Source organism: Osmia lignaria, chromosome 11 (genome assembly GCF_051020975.1).
Source record: "Osmia lignaria lignaria isolate PbOS001 chromosome 11, iyOsmLign1, whole genome shotgun sequence".
NCBI classification, from domain to species: Eukaryota; Metazoa; Arthropoda; class Insecta; order Hymenoptera; family Megachilidae; genus Osmia; species Osmia lignaria.
In genome coordinates, this window is record NC_135042.1 from 10,816,947 (window position 1) to 10,832,615 (window position 15,669).

The 15,669-nt window shown below is 37.4% G+C and overlaps 2 protein-coding genes across 3 annotated transcripts; both read right to left on the reverse strand.

Annotated features, from left to right (window-relative positions):
* Positions 1-2,853: 2,853 nt before the first annotated feature.
* Positions 2,854-5,398, reverse strand: LOC117603886 (odorant receptor 10-like). Of its 2 annotated transcripts, XM_034323435.2 has the most exons (6): positions 5,153-5,398; positions 4,716-4,968; positions 4,471-4,574; positions 3,776-4,090; positions 3,328-3,603; positions 2,855-3,227 (listed from the first exon to the last, which is right to left on the reverse strand). In XM_034323435.2, the coding sequence occupies exons 1-6, from the start codon at positions 5,345-5,347 to the stop codon at positions 3,159-3,161; spliced, it is 1,212 nt and encodes a 403-aa protein (XP_034179326.2). In that variant the 5' UTR covers positions 5,348-5,398; the 3' UTR covers positions 2,855-3,158. The 2 variants fall into 2 exon arrangements, with proteins under 2 accessions (XP_034179327.2, XP_034179326.2); XM_034323436.2 differs by lacking the exon at positions 3,776-4,090 and having other exon boundaries at positions 2,854-3,227.
* Positions 5,399-6,297: 899 nt separating this feature from the next.
* On the reverse strand, positions 6,298-15,510 carry LOC117603758 (uncharacterized). The gene is made up of 5 exons (XM_034323215.2): positions 11,199-15,510; positions 9,520-9,772; positions 9,274-9,377; positions 6,754-7,029; positions 6,298-6,669 (listed from the first exon to the last, which is right to left on the reverse strand). The coding sequence occupies exons 1-5, from the start codon at positions 11,391-11,393 to the stop codon at positions 6,604-6,606; spliced, it is 894 nt and encodes a 297-aa protein (XP_034179106.2). The 5' UTR covers positions 11,394-15,510; the 3' UTR covers positions 6,298-6,603.
* Between the last annotated feature and the right edge of the window lie 159 nt (positions 15,511-15,669).

The following is a 15,669-nucleotide window of genomic DNA, read 5'->3' on the forward strand; positions in this document are numbered from 1 at the left end:
CGCTGATTAATTATTGCAGAAAACTTGAGAACGTGTTTACTTCGATCGTGCTTAGCGAAGTGTTGTTTTTAGCCGTGTTACTGTGCTTGCAGGGATTTCAAGTATTTTTGGTCTGTACATTACAATGTTTTTGAAAAATATTCTATTTTTATCATTTTTATAAGACTATGTTATAATTCATAAAATTTCAATATTCCTATTAAAATAACAATAGATATGTAAATGCTTGAATATATTTTATTATATGTATGGTTAAATATTGCTTAATGCTAACTCTACTCCTTTACGGCATCCATCTTGCCAAGTATACAGTATATAAAACCAAAGAACCATACACTAGAAGAAACCGTTACAAAACCATAGAACAGTCAAACAATAGAAATGTATACAGTGCATCGATGAGATGTTGCGGAGGCTAAGGAATGCAGGTACGATTGATCAGAGGTTTCTAGTCACGCGTGTTATTGGTCGAAACGCTCACACATACTAAGCCCGCCGCTTGCACACCGCAAAGTCAAGTGGTGTCGATGCGTAACGACGTTGGGACTAGGCGGGACAGACCGAGGAGTCACTCTTTAGCCTCCGCAACATCTCATCGGTGAACTGTAGGTACATATACTAACAATTCCCAATTCAGAAAACAATAATATGTAATTTTTTTGAAGTGAAAACTGCTTTAGGCGCGTTGAGCGATTTTCGGAAAGGGAAAATCTTATGGGTTCGCGTCACCGACATGCTCGAAATGACGATCTACTGCTCTGGTACCAGACTGGCGCACGCGCTATAAGGGTAACGAGTTGTGCAACATTAGTGCTGTGTATATCTATACAAGTAAAGTTAAATTGACTACGTGGAAAGTATCAATATTTGTGTTTAAAAATTTGATATTATTTATTTGTTAGTTTTTTAATATTTAACCGGTAATATTTGCCTGCAGAAACAGTAGAAAAGCGACGATCGCATACTAATGCGTAAGATGTAACACGGACGCACACGAACAGGCAGAATCCAATGCATTAGTTTCGACTGTTTTTCGAAAATATCTCAAAAACTAAGGTCGAGCGGCGGTTATATGTGTAGGAAAAAGTTATTCAAAACGTTGATTTCTGCAACATATTTAAAAATCATCGAAATCGGAGTTACCGTCCGTAATCTAAATAATTACCACTACAATTTTCATTTCCGAAAATATTTTCTTTAATTTTACGAAATTATTAAATTATGAAATTTTAATTTTTGATGCTACAATTAATTTGAAAATTCAAAAAAAGCCACTGTTATTTCATACTTTTAAGTTTTCACTTCTGTCGACAGTCCCTACGACTGTTTTCCATTTTTTTTTTTTTCTTAACTGAAGAAGCTTATTAAAAAATTCAATTTATCACACAGAGGTAATTTTAGTCTTCAAGTGTCATTTGATTAACATGATTCTAGCTAAATTCACCAGCAGCAAGACGCGTAACTTTGATACTAGGCATGCTGGCCATTTGTTCTCAACTTTTAATGTCCACGTTCTGTTCGGATGGTTTGATACGTGAAAGTGTGAACGTTGGTCAAGCAGCGTTTTCAGGGCCCTGGCACATATTCTCCATGAATAAAGTTGGCAGAGCTTAGCGAAAGGATGTGCTAATGATTATCATAAGATCCAAAAAATCCTGCTGCTTAACCGCTGGTGAATTCTTCCCCGTCTCTTTGGAAACTTGTACAGCGGTAAATACGCAATTATCGAAGAGCACTACATATTAAGGTTCTCAGCACAGCGATGTCCTATTTCACACTTCTAAGACACTCAGCTCCTGATTTAGTGAATACGTAATGAAACTTGCGATGTGCATATACTTTACATTATTTACAGTTGTGTAAATAAAATGATTTATTTATTTAATTTCAAGACATTTTTATAATTGAGCCAGCCACTTGTGGATTCTATTAACTCCAAAAAAGTTAAGCACCAATTAAGTGCTTTCATACTAAAATTCTCGAAAATTACAAAAATGAAATTAATCACTTTGGCTTGTGTACAGCACTACAGTAAAAGCTGGATATATGCAACAAACATTGGGACCCAGACGTTGCATATATCCAGCCGAGGTGTCGATTCTGGGTATTTAATATTGCATATATCCAGCCGAGGTGTCGATTCTGGGCATTTAAACGTTGCATATATCCAGTCTTGGTATCGATTCTGTGTCCGTACAAATCGTTTGTACCGTGCCGCGTTACCTATTATACGTTCGTACAAATCGTTTATACCGTGCCGCGACACCTATTCTACGTTCGTAGAACGTTCGACAACGTGTTGCATGTTACATGTTACGTGTTTGATGTATCTTTGGTGTACGGCCTGCCTTATACATATGTACAGTTTTATTATTATTTTAATAAATAAATATAATTCAAATCATATCGTGTTTGGTACCATTTTAATCAGAAAAATCTCACAAATGCGTTAATAAAAGTTTCATTAAGAAAAAGTTAAAAATAAAAAAGTTTTATCGTTCAATTAGTATTAGTCACACCGATATTACGGTCGGATCATATTACACGGTTTCCTCGCCGAGCGGCTCGGTTCGGCTTAGGGGGATCCCCCCAAGTGGAGGGGATAGCGATGTTGCATATATCCAGCCAAACTTTTGTTGCATATATCCAGCTTTTACTGTATCCAGCTTTTACTGTACACGGTTTCCTCGCCGAGCGGGACGGTTCGGCTTAGGGAGATCCCCCCAAGTGGAGGGGATAGCGATGTTGCATATATCCAACCAAACTTTTGTTGCATATATCCAGCTTTTACTATATATCCAGCTTTTACTGTACATTCACTGCACCTAGGAACGATACGGGGAAGATCGAACAGTTAATTAGGCAAGAATCGAAAACAATACCTATTATTGGTGATAGTAATTAAGGTGACGGCAAAGTCCAAGCATAAATTGGCATAAAGGAAGCTGGTACGTGACTTACTTTTTTATGCCAGGGTATAAGAAGAAAATTTTTCGTATCACATTATATATTTTAAATGGCACTTTGTACATAAAAATGGAGAACATATATTGTGCATAACAACTTTAAGAAAATTAAAAAATATCAAGTTATCTTCCTACACTTTTATATATTATATACTAGAGTCGCTGTTAATACATATTAATCTGTGTCATATACTATTCGTCTTCGGTTTTCGTCATCGACTCCCTCATCAACGTAAAGTAGGAAAATGTAGAACTTAAAAGCTGTGAACAAAAAGTTGCAATTTTGGTAATTTTGATCATGGCGTTCCAGAAGCCGTACTATTTGCAAAGCTAAATGGAGGAATGAAAATAAGTTGCCTACCGACGTAAAAGTCTCCAAAGACACAGGAAAAAATCCACCAGCCGTCAGATAGCACGGTTTCAACGATCTTTGCATAATAAATTTTATATCTGATCGTAACGATCTGCCAACTTTGTTCATTGGCAAAGTGCACCACAATCCGGTATATACCGTTGTAGTAATGTTGGTGCTTTCTTCTATCATAAAATGGCAAGTGTACGTAAGGAAACAAAGGTGAATCAGGCTGCCAATTCCGTGGAACACGAAAGTGAGAAGCATGGACCTACTTGTGTCTGCCTGTACATACATCCGAAGGTATATTTTTATAGCGTCAATAATAACGAATTTCTGTAAAGCTTAAAGGTAAAGCATAAAAGACGTTCGTAGATTTCCGCCATTTTTACATTACCCTAATCTTTTTTAAATACGGACATCCTTAATGGAAAGCCCTTTAAAGCTTGATACGAACCACAACTATTTCGTAGCAATCTAAACCCATTAACACACTTAAAACTGCCAAGTGCGTAAAAATCGTCATGGTATATATTTGTTCGAGCTTTTGGCAGAATTCAATAATTAATTGATGATGTTGTACACACTTCTTGAGAGCTGCATAACAATGTTCGGTGTACATGATTGCGTTCATCTCTTTGCTTTCGACATTCCAGAAATTCAATATTCTGTATTGTAGTATGCGAAATTGACCCATTACGTGCAGATTAAAGACGCATAAAAACATTTCAGGGGAAATGTACGACATGCCAATTATGTATGCGCTGATCACCTGAACGAATACTTTAATAAATCAATGGTATAGTAGCCACAGAAACATAGAGTGATCATTAAGTGATTAAGCCTACACAGGTAGGTCAAAAGAATCCGCATGGTTGGGAATTCTTTCCAGCGAGCCCTATTACCACTACAAAAAAAAGAACAAAAAAAAAAACAAACAATTTATTCGTCATTTGGAAGAACACACCTTTAGAAACTTTTTCCGATCAGTTTAAACTTTTAACGTTGGTCATTCATAACCCCTTCTGTTTGACGTGGTAAATGGAAACGAAGGATGTGTTAATTTACATATAATTTACATTAACGATCACGCTATATTTCTACGATAACTATAATCATACGTATTTGTTTTAAAAGGAAAATTAACATTACCTGAATAATAAACATTACTTCGAAATACGGTGTCTCAGATAAGGGCAAGTCGGTCCATATCTTGAATGGAAGTATTCTGTCCGATTTATTTCGTCCAAGGTTTTCTGAAATATGAATCAGCAGCAACTTATACTTTTTTATAGTTGCAGCCACAACAAATATTTATTAAGATATGGAAAACGCATCGGGAAGTATAAGAAGGTATTCTTCTCCCATTAGGATTATATTTGATTTAATTCACTTACCAACAACAGGTGTGACCACATATCCGGACAAACTGAGATGTACAAAAGTGAGTGCGAAGATCGCATACCGTGTGCAATATTTTACAGATACAGAAAAAATCAATCGTTCCTCGGGAGTATATTTGCGATGCCAGAAGTGCCGTTGCGCGTAGAAAAAAGCGTCTGTCAATTTAGCTCTATTAAAGTTTAGGATGAGCATCTTAATTGTTGACATACCGATACACAACATGTTCATTGTCAGATACATACAGCGCTGAAAACACAATACACCTGATGATCATATAATTTTTAATCAAATAATAAAGAAGCAACAGCTTCGTAGATTTTTAATCAATAGAACTTTGAGATACTTATTTAAAATGTTATCACTTGATATAGTATCAAATTAAAACATTTTTCCTAATGATTCAACCAAGCACACTGACGTAATCACTTACAGCTGCATCGCCCCACGAGTTGTAAATATCCATCACATGCAAACATATCCCATATAGAAGTGCGAAGGAGGTATACGACACGGATATCTTCCTTTGCCTTTCTTCAGTCACAGTTTGTGGTAGCCATATTCCTGTGTACTGTGTTATATACTTCGCGGAAATGATAGAGAAATCCGTGTACGATCTGATGTCCATGGTGGTTGTCGGAAAACTGACATCTTGGCTTGTGATATATACAGTGTACAGCGTAGCTATTATAAAAACATCAAAAACATTTCAAAGATATTCAGTGACATGACACTACTGTAATTACCAAGGCACGTTCGTAATCTAGTACAAAGATATTTCCCCTTCTCATTCGCACTTTCAGTCATAAAACATGGGGTTGCGGTCATAGAAACGACAGTGGACAGCTCAAACCATGATTTATGCAAGGGCCGATTATCGTAACTATCACTGTCACACACCCGAGGACAGATGATCCGTTTTTAACCAACTTCGAAAAGAAGGAGGTTACTCAATTCGATCGGTATGTATGTTTTTTTAATTTTTTTTTTATTTTGTGTGTTCGCCGATTACTCCGAGATGGATGGACCAATCGGAACGACACCTTTTGCATCTTGTAGGGTATGTCTTCCGATTGGTCCCATTGAAAAAAAATTTTTCATTTTTTCATTGTTATTGCAAATTACAGGAAGTTTTTAATGTCAAGATTGGACGATTTCAATGACCTTTTAATACGTTGTCGGGGACATGATTCGGAAAGCTTTAGTTTCCGAGATATAAGTAAAAAACTATTTTGCGCCGCCTCCGAAAAGGTTGAAATGTATTTAGTATACTATTTAACGAGTAAATAGGTTTTATCAATAGTTGTTGGGTATTTGTATAAATGAAGTAAAAATTATTTCATACTTTTTAGTGCATTTCGAAGTCGGTTGTATTTTTTGTTAAAAATTATTTTTAAACAATACTTTGCAAAGTAACAAAGTGTTTAGTTCCAAAGGTAACCATGCAGTAAACATGTTCATTCGTAACGTCCGATTCGCGAATTGTATGGAATACAAAGTGGTGTTTATATAATATTTTAGTGCAAGATAATGTGACGGAAGCGACGACAATGTGTGAAGTTCAAAATGGAGAAGAGGATAACAGGATACATACTTGCTGGAAAGGTTTCAATGTATGGAAGTTGCTTTTTAATTACAAATAATAGGGAGATCAAGATTTTTACACGAGGAGGCAGGACCATTATTTTTTGATATCACAGCAGGAGAAAAAGTATTTCATGCTATTCATATCGAGCATAATATATTTTGCTCTACACAAAAATGCAAAATGTACAATAATCGCGATATTTTTTACACATTGAAAACTATTCACATATTATATTTCGACAGATTTGTATGTTTCTTACATCGCATTTAATGCATATTAAGTTATTTCTTATATTATTATCCATCGGATCTCATGAACGATTGCCTCATCAAAGTAAAGTAAGAGAATGTAGAACTTAAAAGCTGTAAACAAATAATTGCAATTATGTTACTTCGATTAGTTTGCCTATAAAGCTGAATAGAGGGATTTATACAAAATTAAGTTACCGAGGTAAAAGTTTCCAAAGTCAGAGGGAAAAATCCGGCAGCAGTCAGATAGCACGGTTTTAATGATCTAATCATAACGAATTTCATAGCCGATCGAAATGATCTGCCAACTTCATTCATTGGCAATGTGCTCCAAGATCCTAAATACATCGCGGTAATAATATTCGTGCTTTCCTCCATCATAAAATGACTAGTGTACGTAAGCATAAACAGCTGACCCAGGCTTCCAATTGCGTGAAACAAGAAAATGATTCGCATAGAAGCACTCGTATTTGCCTGTGTACAAAATTTAAATTTTTATTCTATAATAAAAAAATATCGATGTTTCATAGTATAAAATATTATTCTAATTAAAATATATTGATTACTGAGTCCCACCAAAGTTGTTGCAGTGAAGTTGGCTCACCCATCGGCTCACCGACGTGGCGTGAATGTGTTAGTGCGACAACTTCGATGGAACTCATTGTCAGTATACACATTCAACAGTATACATATATGACTACCAATAACAATAAGAAGTTTCTGTTAAGCTTAAAAGCAATCCATAAATAACGTCCATAGATTTTCACTACTTTAATACCACACCATTTCCCTGCAAGGACGGACGTCCTTTATGAAGCGTTCCTTAAAGCTTACTACTTTAAAACAAAACAATTTTAATTATCATTTCTATGTATTAAAAAAAAGCTTGGTTACAATGATTTTATTCTAAATAATTGCAATCATTCGACGTAATATTGCACTAAGGACAATAAAGTAATAAATTAGAACATGTAGCACGGGTGGTACGACCGGTTTTGATTTCGATTATCACGCAAGACATGTCTCGTTCATTATCGAAGATCATTAGTGATAAAAAGTTCTGCCCCCCACATTTCGTTCCACCCAACTGCATGTTCTCAACAACTTACGTTACAGTGTATCTTACCACAAATGGTAGTTCTCACTGTAACAGTCAACGTATTAACTATATATTTGTTTGAATCCCTAGGAACCTGAAATTTCATGAAGCGTGCTGAACCATATATGTGATTCACGAGAAACAGAACACTTAATTACCTCCGATCGGTTTAAACATAGAAGAAAATGTTAGAGAAAAAAGTTGTACTGTTTAAGGAGGCCAATATGGGGATATCAACAAAATTTCCGATTGTTATCGTTTTCAAGATCTTTTGAAGGTCATCGATGTTTTTTAGATTGCACCATATAATTTTAACAATCATAGAGTTGTAGCTGATGTCAAGGCGAGTACAACGATGTGGTACACTATGACCTTCAAATAGCCTTGAAATAAGAAATTTATGATAAAGCAATGATAACTTCAAACTTTGCAATGAATTTATTTAAATTAAATTAAATATTCAAAATGATGACCTTGAACAATGACGCAAGCTCATTTCTTTCTTGTATGTTCTCTGGTGTACTTGATTGATCACGATACACATCATCGTTCAGTGTTCCCCATCAAAAAAAATCAAGAGGAGTTAAATCGGGTGAACGAGCTGGCCATGGTATTTGTCCATCACGTCCTATCCAGCGACTTGGAATCGATGATCAGACGGAATAGACCCTATTCTTCAGTTCAGGGTCATTTGAAGGTGATAGTGTACCATATCGTTATACTCGCCTTGACATCAGCTACAACCCTATGATGTTAAAAATATATGGTGCAGTCGCAAAATCATCAATGACCTTCAAAAGACCTTGAAAACGATAACAATCGGAAATTTTATTTATATCCCCATATTTGCCTCCTCAAACAGTACAACCTTTTTCTCTAACATTTTCTTCTATCTTTAAACCGAACGGAGATAATTAGGTGTTCTGTTTCTCGTGGATCATCCGGTATATATATATAAATACCTACCACGACTATTTCGTAGGAATCGAAACACAGCAACAAACTTAAAACTACCATGTGCGTAAAGATCGACATGGTGTATACTTGTTCGAGCTTTTGGCAGAATTCAATAATTAATTGATGATGTTGTACACACTTCTTGAGAGCTGCATAACAATGTTCGGTGTACATGACTGCTTTCATCTCTTTGCTTTCGACGTTCCAGAAATTTAATATTCTGTGTTGTAGTATACGAAACTGACCCATCACGTGCAGATTAAACAGGCATAAAAACATTTCGGGACAAATGTACGCGGCGCCAATTACGTATACACTAATCACCTGAACCAATACTATATTAAACCATGGTATCGTAGCCGTAGAAACATTGGGTGATCATTGAATAAGGAAGCCTACACGTTGTCAAATGAACAAAAAGAATCAGCGTATGTGGGAATTCTTTCCACAGGGACCCATTTACATTTAATAGAAGTGGTTTTTCTCTGCTGTAAAAGTACACTTTCGATAACTTTTTCAGATTTGGTTGAATTTTTCATGCTTGTCACCGATGGTAAACGAAATATGTCTCAATAGACAAATCAATTAGATTAACGATCACGCTATATTTCTACGATAACTATAACCATACGTATTTGTTTTAAAAGGAAAATTAACATTACCTGGAAAGTAAACATTAGTTCGAAATACGGTGTCTCATATAATGGCAAGTCGACCCACATATTGACTGGAAGTACCCTGTTCGATTTATTTCGTTCAAGGTTTTCTGAAATATGAACCAGGAATGACTTGTACTTTTCTTATAGCTACAGTCACAATAAACACTTATTAAGAAATGGAAAACGCACCGGGAAGAATGGCAAAGGTTAATTCTCGGATTAGGGTCATGTTTGGTTTAATTCACTTACCAATAAGAGGTGTGATCACATATCCGGATAAAGCAATTTGAAGAGAAGCGGCTGCAAAGATCACATACCCTATACAGTATTTCACAGATATGGAAAAAATAAGTCGTTCCTTGGAATTATAGTTTTCATGCCAAAAGTGTCGTTGCGCATAGAAAAGGGCGTCGATGAAACCAGCTCTTTTAGAGTTTAGGATGATCATCTTAACTGTTGTCATACTGATACAGGTCGTGTTGAGTATCACAAACGTACAGTGCTGGAAACTCAATACATTCGCTGATCAGAGGAAATTTCCATTAAATACAAAAAAAAAACAACGTCATATGTTTTTAATCACTAGAACATTGCAATAGCACAGAAACATTTCATGTACGTCCATCGAACGTCCATGCTGGACGTTTCGTACATACGGGGAATGTCCCGTTAACATCCATATGTTCCCTATATATTCTGGTTATGTCCTTTGAAGATCCTAGGAAGGTGCCTGTCAAAAAGTGGAACGTCCAGGGGACGTCCTGTGCGCACATTCTCAGGAAGTTTTCTGAACGTCCTAAAGTAACGATCTCTGTACGTTGTGTGAACGTTTATAAAACTTTGCAGAACGCTATGCTTACGTCTTGAAAGCCATATAAGGAATGTTTTCGGAGCATTTAAAATTACAAAACGTTTTCAGTACTTTTTTTTATAATATTTATTTTTATTACATATCTATTATTTATTTTATTATTTCTACTAAATATCTTTTACAATGTTCTTGTTGCGTTCCGCAGCTCTCCTTAGCCAAGACTGTATGGACACCTCCGTTTCTTTCTTATCTTTGCACACTTTTAATGTTTGTGCTGCGTCTAAATAATAGAAATTCAGTTGAATAATATATTCAATTCGATACAAATAAATGTAAAAAATAATATATGATGGATACCGACTATACGTTATACATAGAATTGTACGCACAACCATTTCATAAAGAAGAATAAGAAATCGGTATGAATCGTATACGAATAACATATGTGTTGTCGTCTCAAAGAAGGCATAATTACCTATTATTAAGAAAAATTAAGAAAAATTAAGGAATTAAGTTAATTAAGAAAAAAGTGACACTTACCTGAGATGGCAGAAAAACTCGTCAACACACTATAAACACAAATAAGGAATACTAATATTCACTCGTAATATGACGATCGTCAACGCTTGAAATTCACACTCAAACTGTACGGAGACTCGCTATACGTCTTGTCGCAACAACGTTTCACGAAAAAGTGTCGATGGTGGCTCGTCATATTCCCAAGTTGGGAATTCTGCCAATCGTTTGTCAGCGCCCGGGATCTGTTTTCTGCTTAGACCTTGTCATAAAACAGCAGGCCGCAAATTTCGGTCGTTCTCGCCGCGCGGGTGACGTACGGGTCATTTTACCCAATCTTGGACATACGTCTGATCTATGTCCGTACGACTTTCAAGACGGACGTTCCTAGGACATACGAAATATACGTCTTGTGGACATCTCAAGGATTTTCAAAATGGACGTTGGACGTTCGGATATAATCTGGACATGAAACGGACGTCCGTGGGATGCACGGTGCTATATCATGAGACACATATTTAAAAAGTTATCATTTGATACAGTGTCAAATTAACACATTCTTCCTAACGACTCAATCAAGCTCACTGACGTAGTCACTTACAGTTGCATCGCCCCATGAGTAGTAAATATCTACTGCGTTCACGTATATCCCATACAGAAGTACGAAGGCCGTATACGTCATTGATATCTTCCTTTGCAGTTCTTCTGCCGGATTTCGTGGCACCCATATCCCTGTGTACTTTGTTATATATGTCGCAAAAGTGATGGAAAAATCCGTGTACGATCTGGTGTCCATGGTGGTTGTCGGAAAACTGACATCTTAGCTTTTGACGTACAATATAGCTATTGCAAAAACATCAAAGACGTCACAAAGAAATATCTACAGTGGTGTCATGTCTATAGAGTGACATGACACTACTGTAATTAACAAGGGACGTTCATAATCTAGTAGGAGAATTTATCCCTTCTCATGCGCACCCTCAGACATAAAACATGGGGTTGCGGTCATAGGAACAACAGTGGACAGATGAAACCATGAATTATTCTTCGAATGTAGACCACTATTAAAGGTAATTGTGCAATTAAGTTGTTAGTTTGTAATGTTCAGTTTGCGAGGTGTACGAAATGGAAAAGGGGACATATTAATTTTTAGCACGATGTGAGGTGTAGTTGAAGCGACGATAAGGTGTGAGGTTCAAGTTGGAGATAAGGAAACTAGGAGATATACAATAAAGGCTCAATATGTGTTCAGAATTTGGGACCGTTGAGGAACATTTAGCGAACAGAAGATTCGATTCTGCTAACCGTTTGTATTTTGTTGACGTCGACGAACGTAGAAAGAGACAGTTTGATAAAGAAGAAAGAGGGAATGAGAGTCGAGGTGGCCGTAAAAAATTAAATGCCTAAATACATATCGGTGAGACAATACCAATGCAACAAACTTTTTTATTTTTAATTTCTTTTAAATAAAATTTTCATCAACATATTGGTGAAATTTTTCTGATTAAAATGAGATCAAACACGATATTGTTATGACAATTGGTTATGATGATTAGGCTTGTAAGTGTTCCTGTTTTCTCGCTGAATCAAATCGCTTATTCTCGAACATTCTTCTACACATTAATTGTTCGGAAAGCGAGCCTTATTTCGCGATCACAATTCGAGATCGCTGAGGAACATTTAGCGGACAGAAGGTTGGATTCTCCAACTGTTTCTATTTTGCCGACGCGACGTCAACGTAGAAAGAGACGGTAATTATTTAGATTACGGACGGCATCGCCAATTTCGATGATTTTTAAATATGTTGTAGAAATCAATATTTTGAACAACTTTTTCCTATACATATAACCGTTGTTCGGCCTTAGTTTTCGAGATATTTTCGAAAAACTGTCGAAACTAATCCATTGAATTCTGCCTGGTCGTGTGCGTCCGTGTTAGCCTCCGCAACATCTCATCTCTGCACAGTACAAAATGTTCATATGAATGTATTTGTTGCGTCCGATGCGGAATACAATGCCCGATATTTCTCGCAGGTTGGTTTATGACATGAACATGCAAAACAAATTCTGGTAGAGATTAACTTTTCACATATTTTTTCTAACCTTTACAACCGACAATTTCACTTTCGTGCGACAGTAAACTTTATATTCTCGAGTTTCTTAATCCTAACACAATAGCTTCAAATTTTACGCCTCACCATCCTTACAACTCGAAGACATGTCTGTTGGGATCCGGGTGAAGAACGATCGCTTTTAAGGTATAAAAGTTTATTCGAGTTATTCTCTATGTCACGCCGAACTCAACTAACGCAATTTACATGAATAAGAAATACGCAATGGAACACGACAAGTACTTCGCTCGGTGGTTGAATCTTTATTTCTGCATTCTGACCTATTGTCAAAATACAGGGTGGGGCATTTTAAACAGGTCACCTGAATAACTCGCTTGTTTTTGAAGATAGAGGAAAAGGCATTAGACCAAACTTGCTTGGTATCGAGGGGCTCATAATCTGATGTTATTAATTTTTCTGTAGGTGAAGGCGCCAAGGAGATATGAAGATCAATTCTGTTTTTTTTAATGGAATGGTATGGTTTTTTATTTACAATCAGGTAAAGTGTTTCAAGATGAATACAATGACCTATTATGAAGGTCATTCAAGGTCAACTGCAATAGAAAATAAATTGTCTGAGACCACACTTCGAATACTTTTGTATTTTCACTGATTGTTGGCGTACCGCTCTAGTACATACTGATAAGGGTCGCAGAAAGTAATCAAACATTCAATCACACTGTACGCTTATCCGTATCCTCAAATGTTATTGATAGTTTGTCTATCGACTAGAGCAGGCATCGGAATTAACTGCTCTTTTCGGCCGATTTTCAGATGTCACGCCTCCTTTTCCCCGCCGACATCTGAAAATCGGCCGAAAAAAGCAGTGAAATGCGATGCCTGGACTAGAGTACAGCGCGGTGATAAATATTCAATCTGTGAGTGTTCAATTTTCTAAAATGCGTTACACGATAGCAGAGAAAGTAGAAATGGTTATTGTTTATGGTGAATGTCATAGAATTATGAGGGAAGCGGTGCGTGTGTATGGTGAAAGATTTCCCGATCGTAGAAGACCTTCACTTTCGGTCTTTGCAAACATTATAAAGGAGGAAGTGTACCGCGAAAAACCAACAACCAAATTTGACATGCAGAATCTTTATTTTAAACAACTCCGGAATCCGGCTACTTGAAGATAGTTGTACTAAATGGTAAAATTTCTCAGGATAGCTCTTGTTAAACACAAACTTAGTAACACTGGTAACTTCAACATTAGGAAGTTGATAATCAATAATCTCCTGTTTAATTTCGTTACAGGAGAAGTCACCTATAATGCCCTTAACAACAATAGATTTAGGTTTAATACTCTTTGGCGTAAAGGTATAAAAATTAACCTTGCAATCAGCAAGTTTATCCTTAAGCTTATAAAAATGATCCAGCTGATTCGTACTAATAGTATGGTTAACCTTGTCAATTTCTTCAAAAAATCCGTCTTGCTTGGGCAGATGCTTTTCACCAAGTCGATTAAGGCCTTAAATGACGAGCCTGTAACAAATATAGGTTTACCAGCCTTACTAGAGATCTCTGAAATGCCATGAGATTCATCCTCCGTATGCATGACATCGTCATTCTCAATAACGTCCACAAGAGGCTGGGATCTATATCGATCTTCTGCGGACACTGCACGTACAGAAGAGTTATTGTCATGGACCCTAGCAGTCTTTTTCGGTTGCACCCAGCCATTAGTGGATGGGCCTGGTGTTTGCTCATCAGGCGTAGAGATGGCGCTAGTATTCGAAGACAATAAACTGCGTCGCTTCCTAGTCCTTTGTAGATTAGGAACCACTTGCTTACTATTTATCGTATTTCGGTTATTTTCTTTCAATAAATCTTTGTACAGTTTATCTAACTGCAAGGAATGCAGCTTCGGAGGCTTGGGCCCCTGTCGGGCACGCACTTGTTCCGAAAGATCAGACAACACTACCCGCGCTCTATTTGATGGCGTTCTACCATTATTGTTTTTAGAGGCTGGCGAAGGCAGAACTAGCCGAGGCAGTTTTACGGGATAAACCCGCATAAATGTTTAACGAAGCCTCAATAGCACACAGTACAATAGTCCAACTAAAAAATTACAAAGCACATCCGCCAAAATCACAAAAAAACTCCACCAGCACTGTCCACACGACGCTCTTATGTTCGCGTCCCAAGCCGGACACTCGCGTTATTCACAACAGACGATCCCTGTCCCAGACACCGCTCTTCGGAACTTATACATATACAGTGTGATTCTCGTGCTACGCAAGACAAAAGCCGTGCCGCACAATCGAACCCTGCTGTTTTTACGGGTAAAGAGACCCACGGGCCATATGGCCGGACCGAAGACTGCTCTGTGTGTGTTTATGGCTGAGACGAAGACAAGAAACGGAACAGTAGGGGTTCCACTGTGCGGCACGGATTTCGTCTTGCGTAGCGAGGGAGTGCTGTCATTAATAGGAACCTGTTAGAATATTTTTTAGTAGTTCCCTCGATCAAGATTCTGGGGTAAGTGCCACACCGGTCTTCATGGTCCTCCTACCAGAAGATACAAGATCTTCCCCACTCCGTGGCCAGATCCTTTTAGATCAACCTTATCTTTTTACACGTGCCATGCAGCACCATGACTTCAGGTCATCGGCCACACGCGCGTTCCTTTGAGGATCGGCGAACGAACTCTTTATCGCCGTTCCATAAACAAAATATCCGCGAGTCTTATTGTTAGAATTCGTCGCACCTCAAGTATGAACTACCGTCGACCGCGGCCCTAGCCCGATCACAAACACGTGGCTCGGGGTATCGATAACCTAAAGAATTCTGAGAAATCCTTGAAAAACAGATCAGAGCCCCAAATGCAGTGACCCTGCCACGTGTCAACGCTTGCACGCGTGCTAACACTAATAAACCTTTATCGACCCTTGCATAATTCAGGGTTCGATCTGTCCATCATCGTTCCTATGAACGCAAACCCATGTTTTATGACTGAGGGTAC

Bases quoted from the DNA above. Each gene is read 5' to 3' on its own strand.
- LOC117603886 (XM_034323435.2), bottom strand. From the start codon at position 5,347: ATGGACATCAGATCGTACACGGATTTCTCTATCATTTCCGCGAAGTAT. The intron at 4,091-4,470 runs GTAATGTTAATT...GTATTCGTTCAG, and splicing joins AAGTAATGTTTATTATTCAG to GTGATCAGCGCATACATAAT. The intron at 3,228-3,327 runs GTAGGCAACTTA...TTTTGTTCACAG, and splicing joins CTTTGGAGACTTTTACGTCG to CTTTTAAGTTCTACATTTTC.
- LOC117603758 (XM_034323215.2), bottom strand. From the start codon at position 11,393: ATGGACACCAGATCGTACACGGATTTTTCCATCACTTTTGCGACATAT. The intron at 9,773-11,198 runs GTAAGTGACTAC...TTGAGTTTCCAG, and splicing joins ACTCATGGGGCGATGCAACT to CACTGTACGTTTGTGATACT. The intron at 9,378-9,519 runs GTAAGTGAATTA...TTCATATTTCAG, and splicing joins TGTGATCACACCTCTTATTG to AAAACCTTGAACGAAATAAA.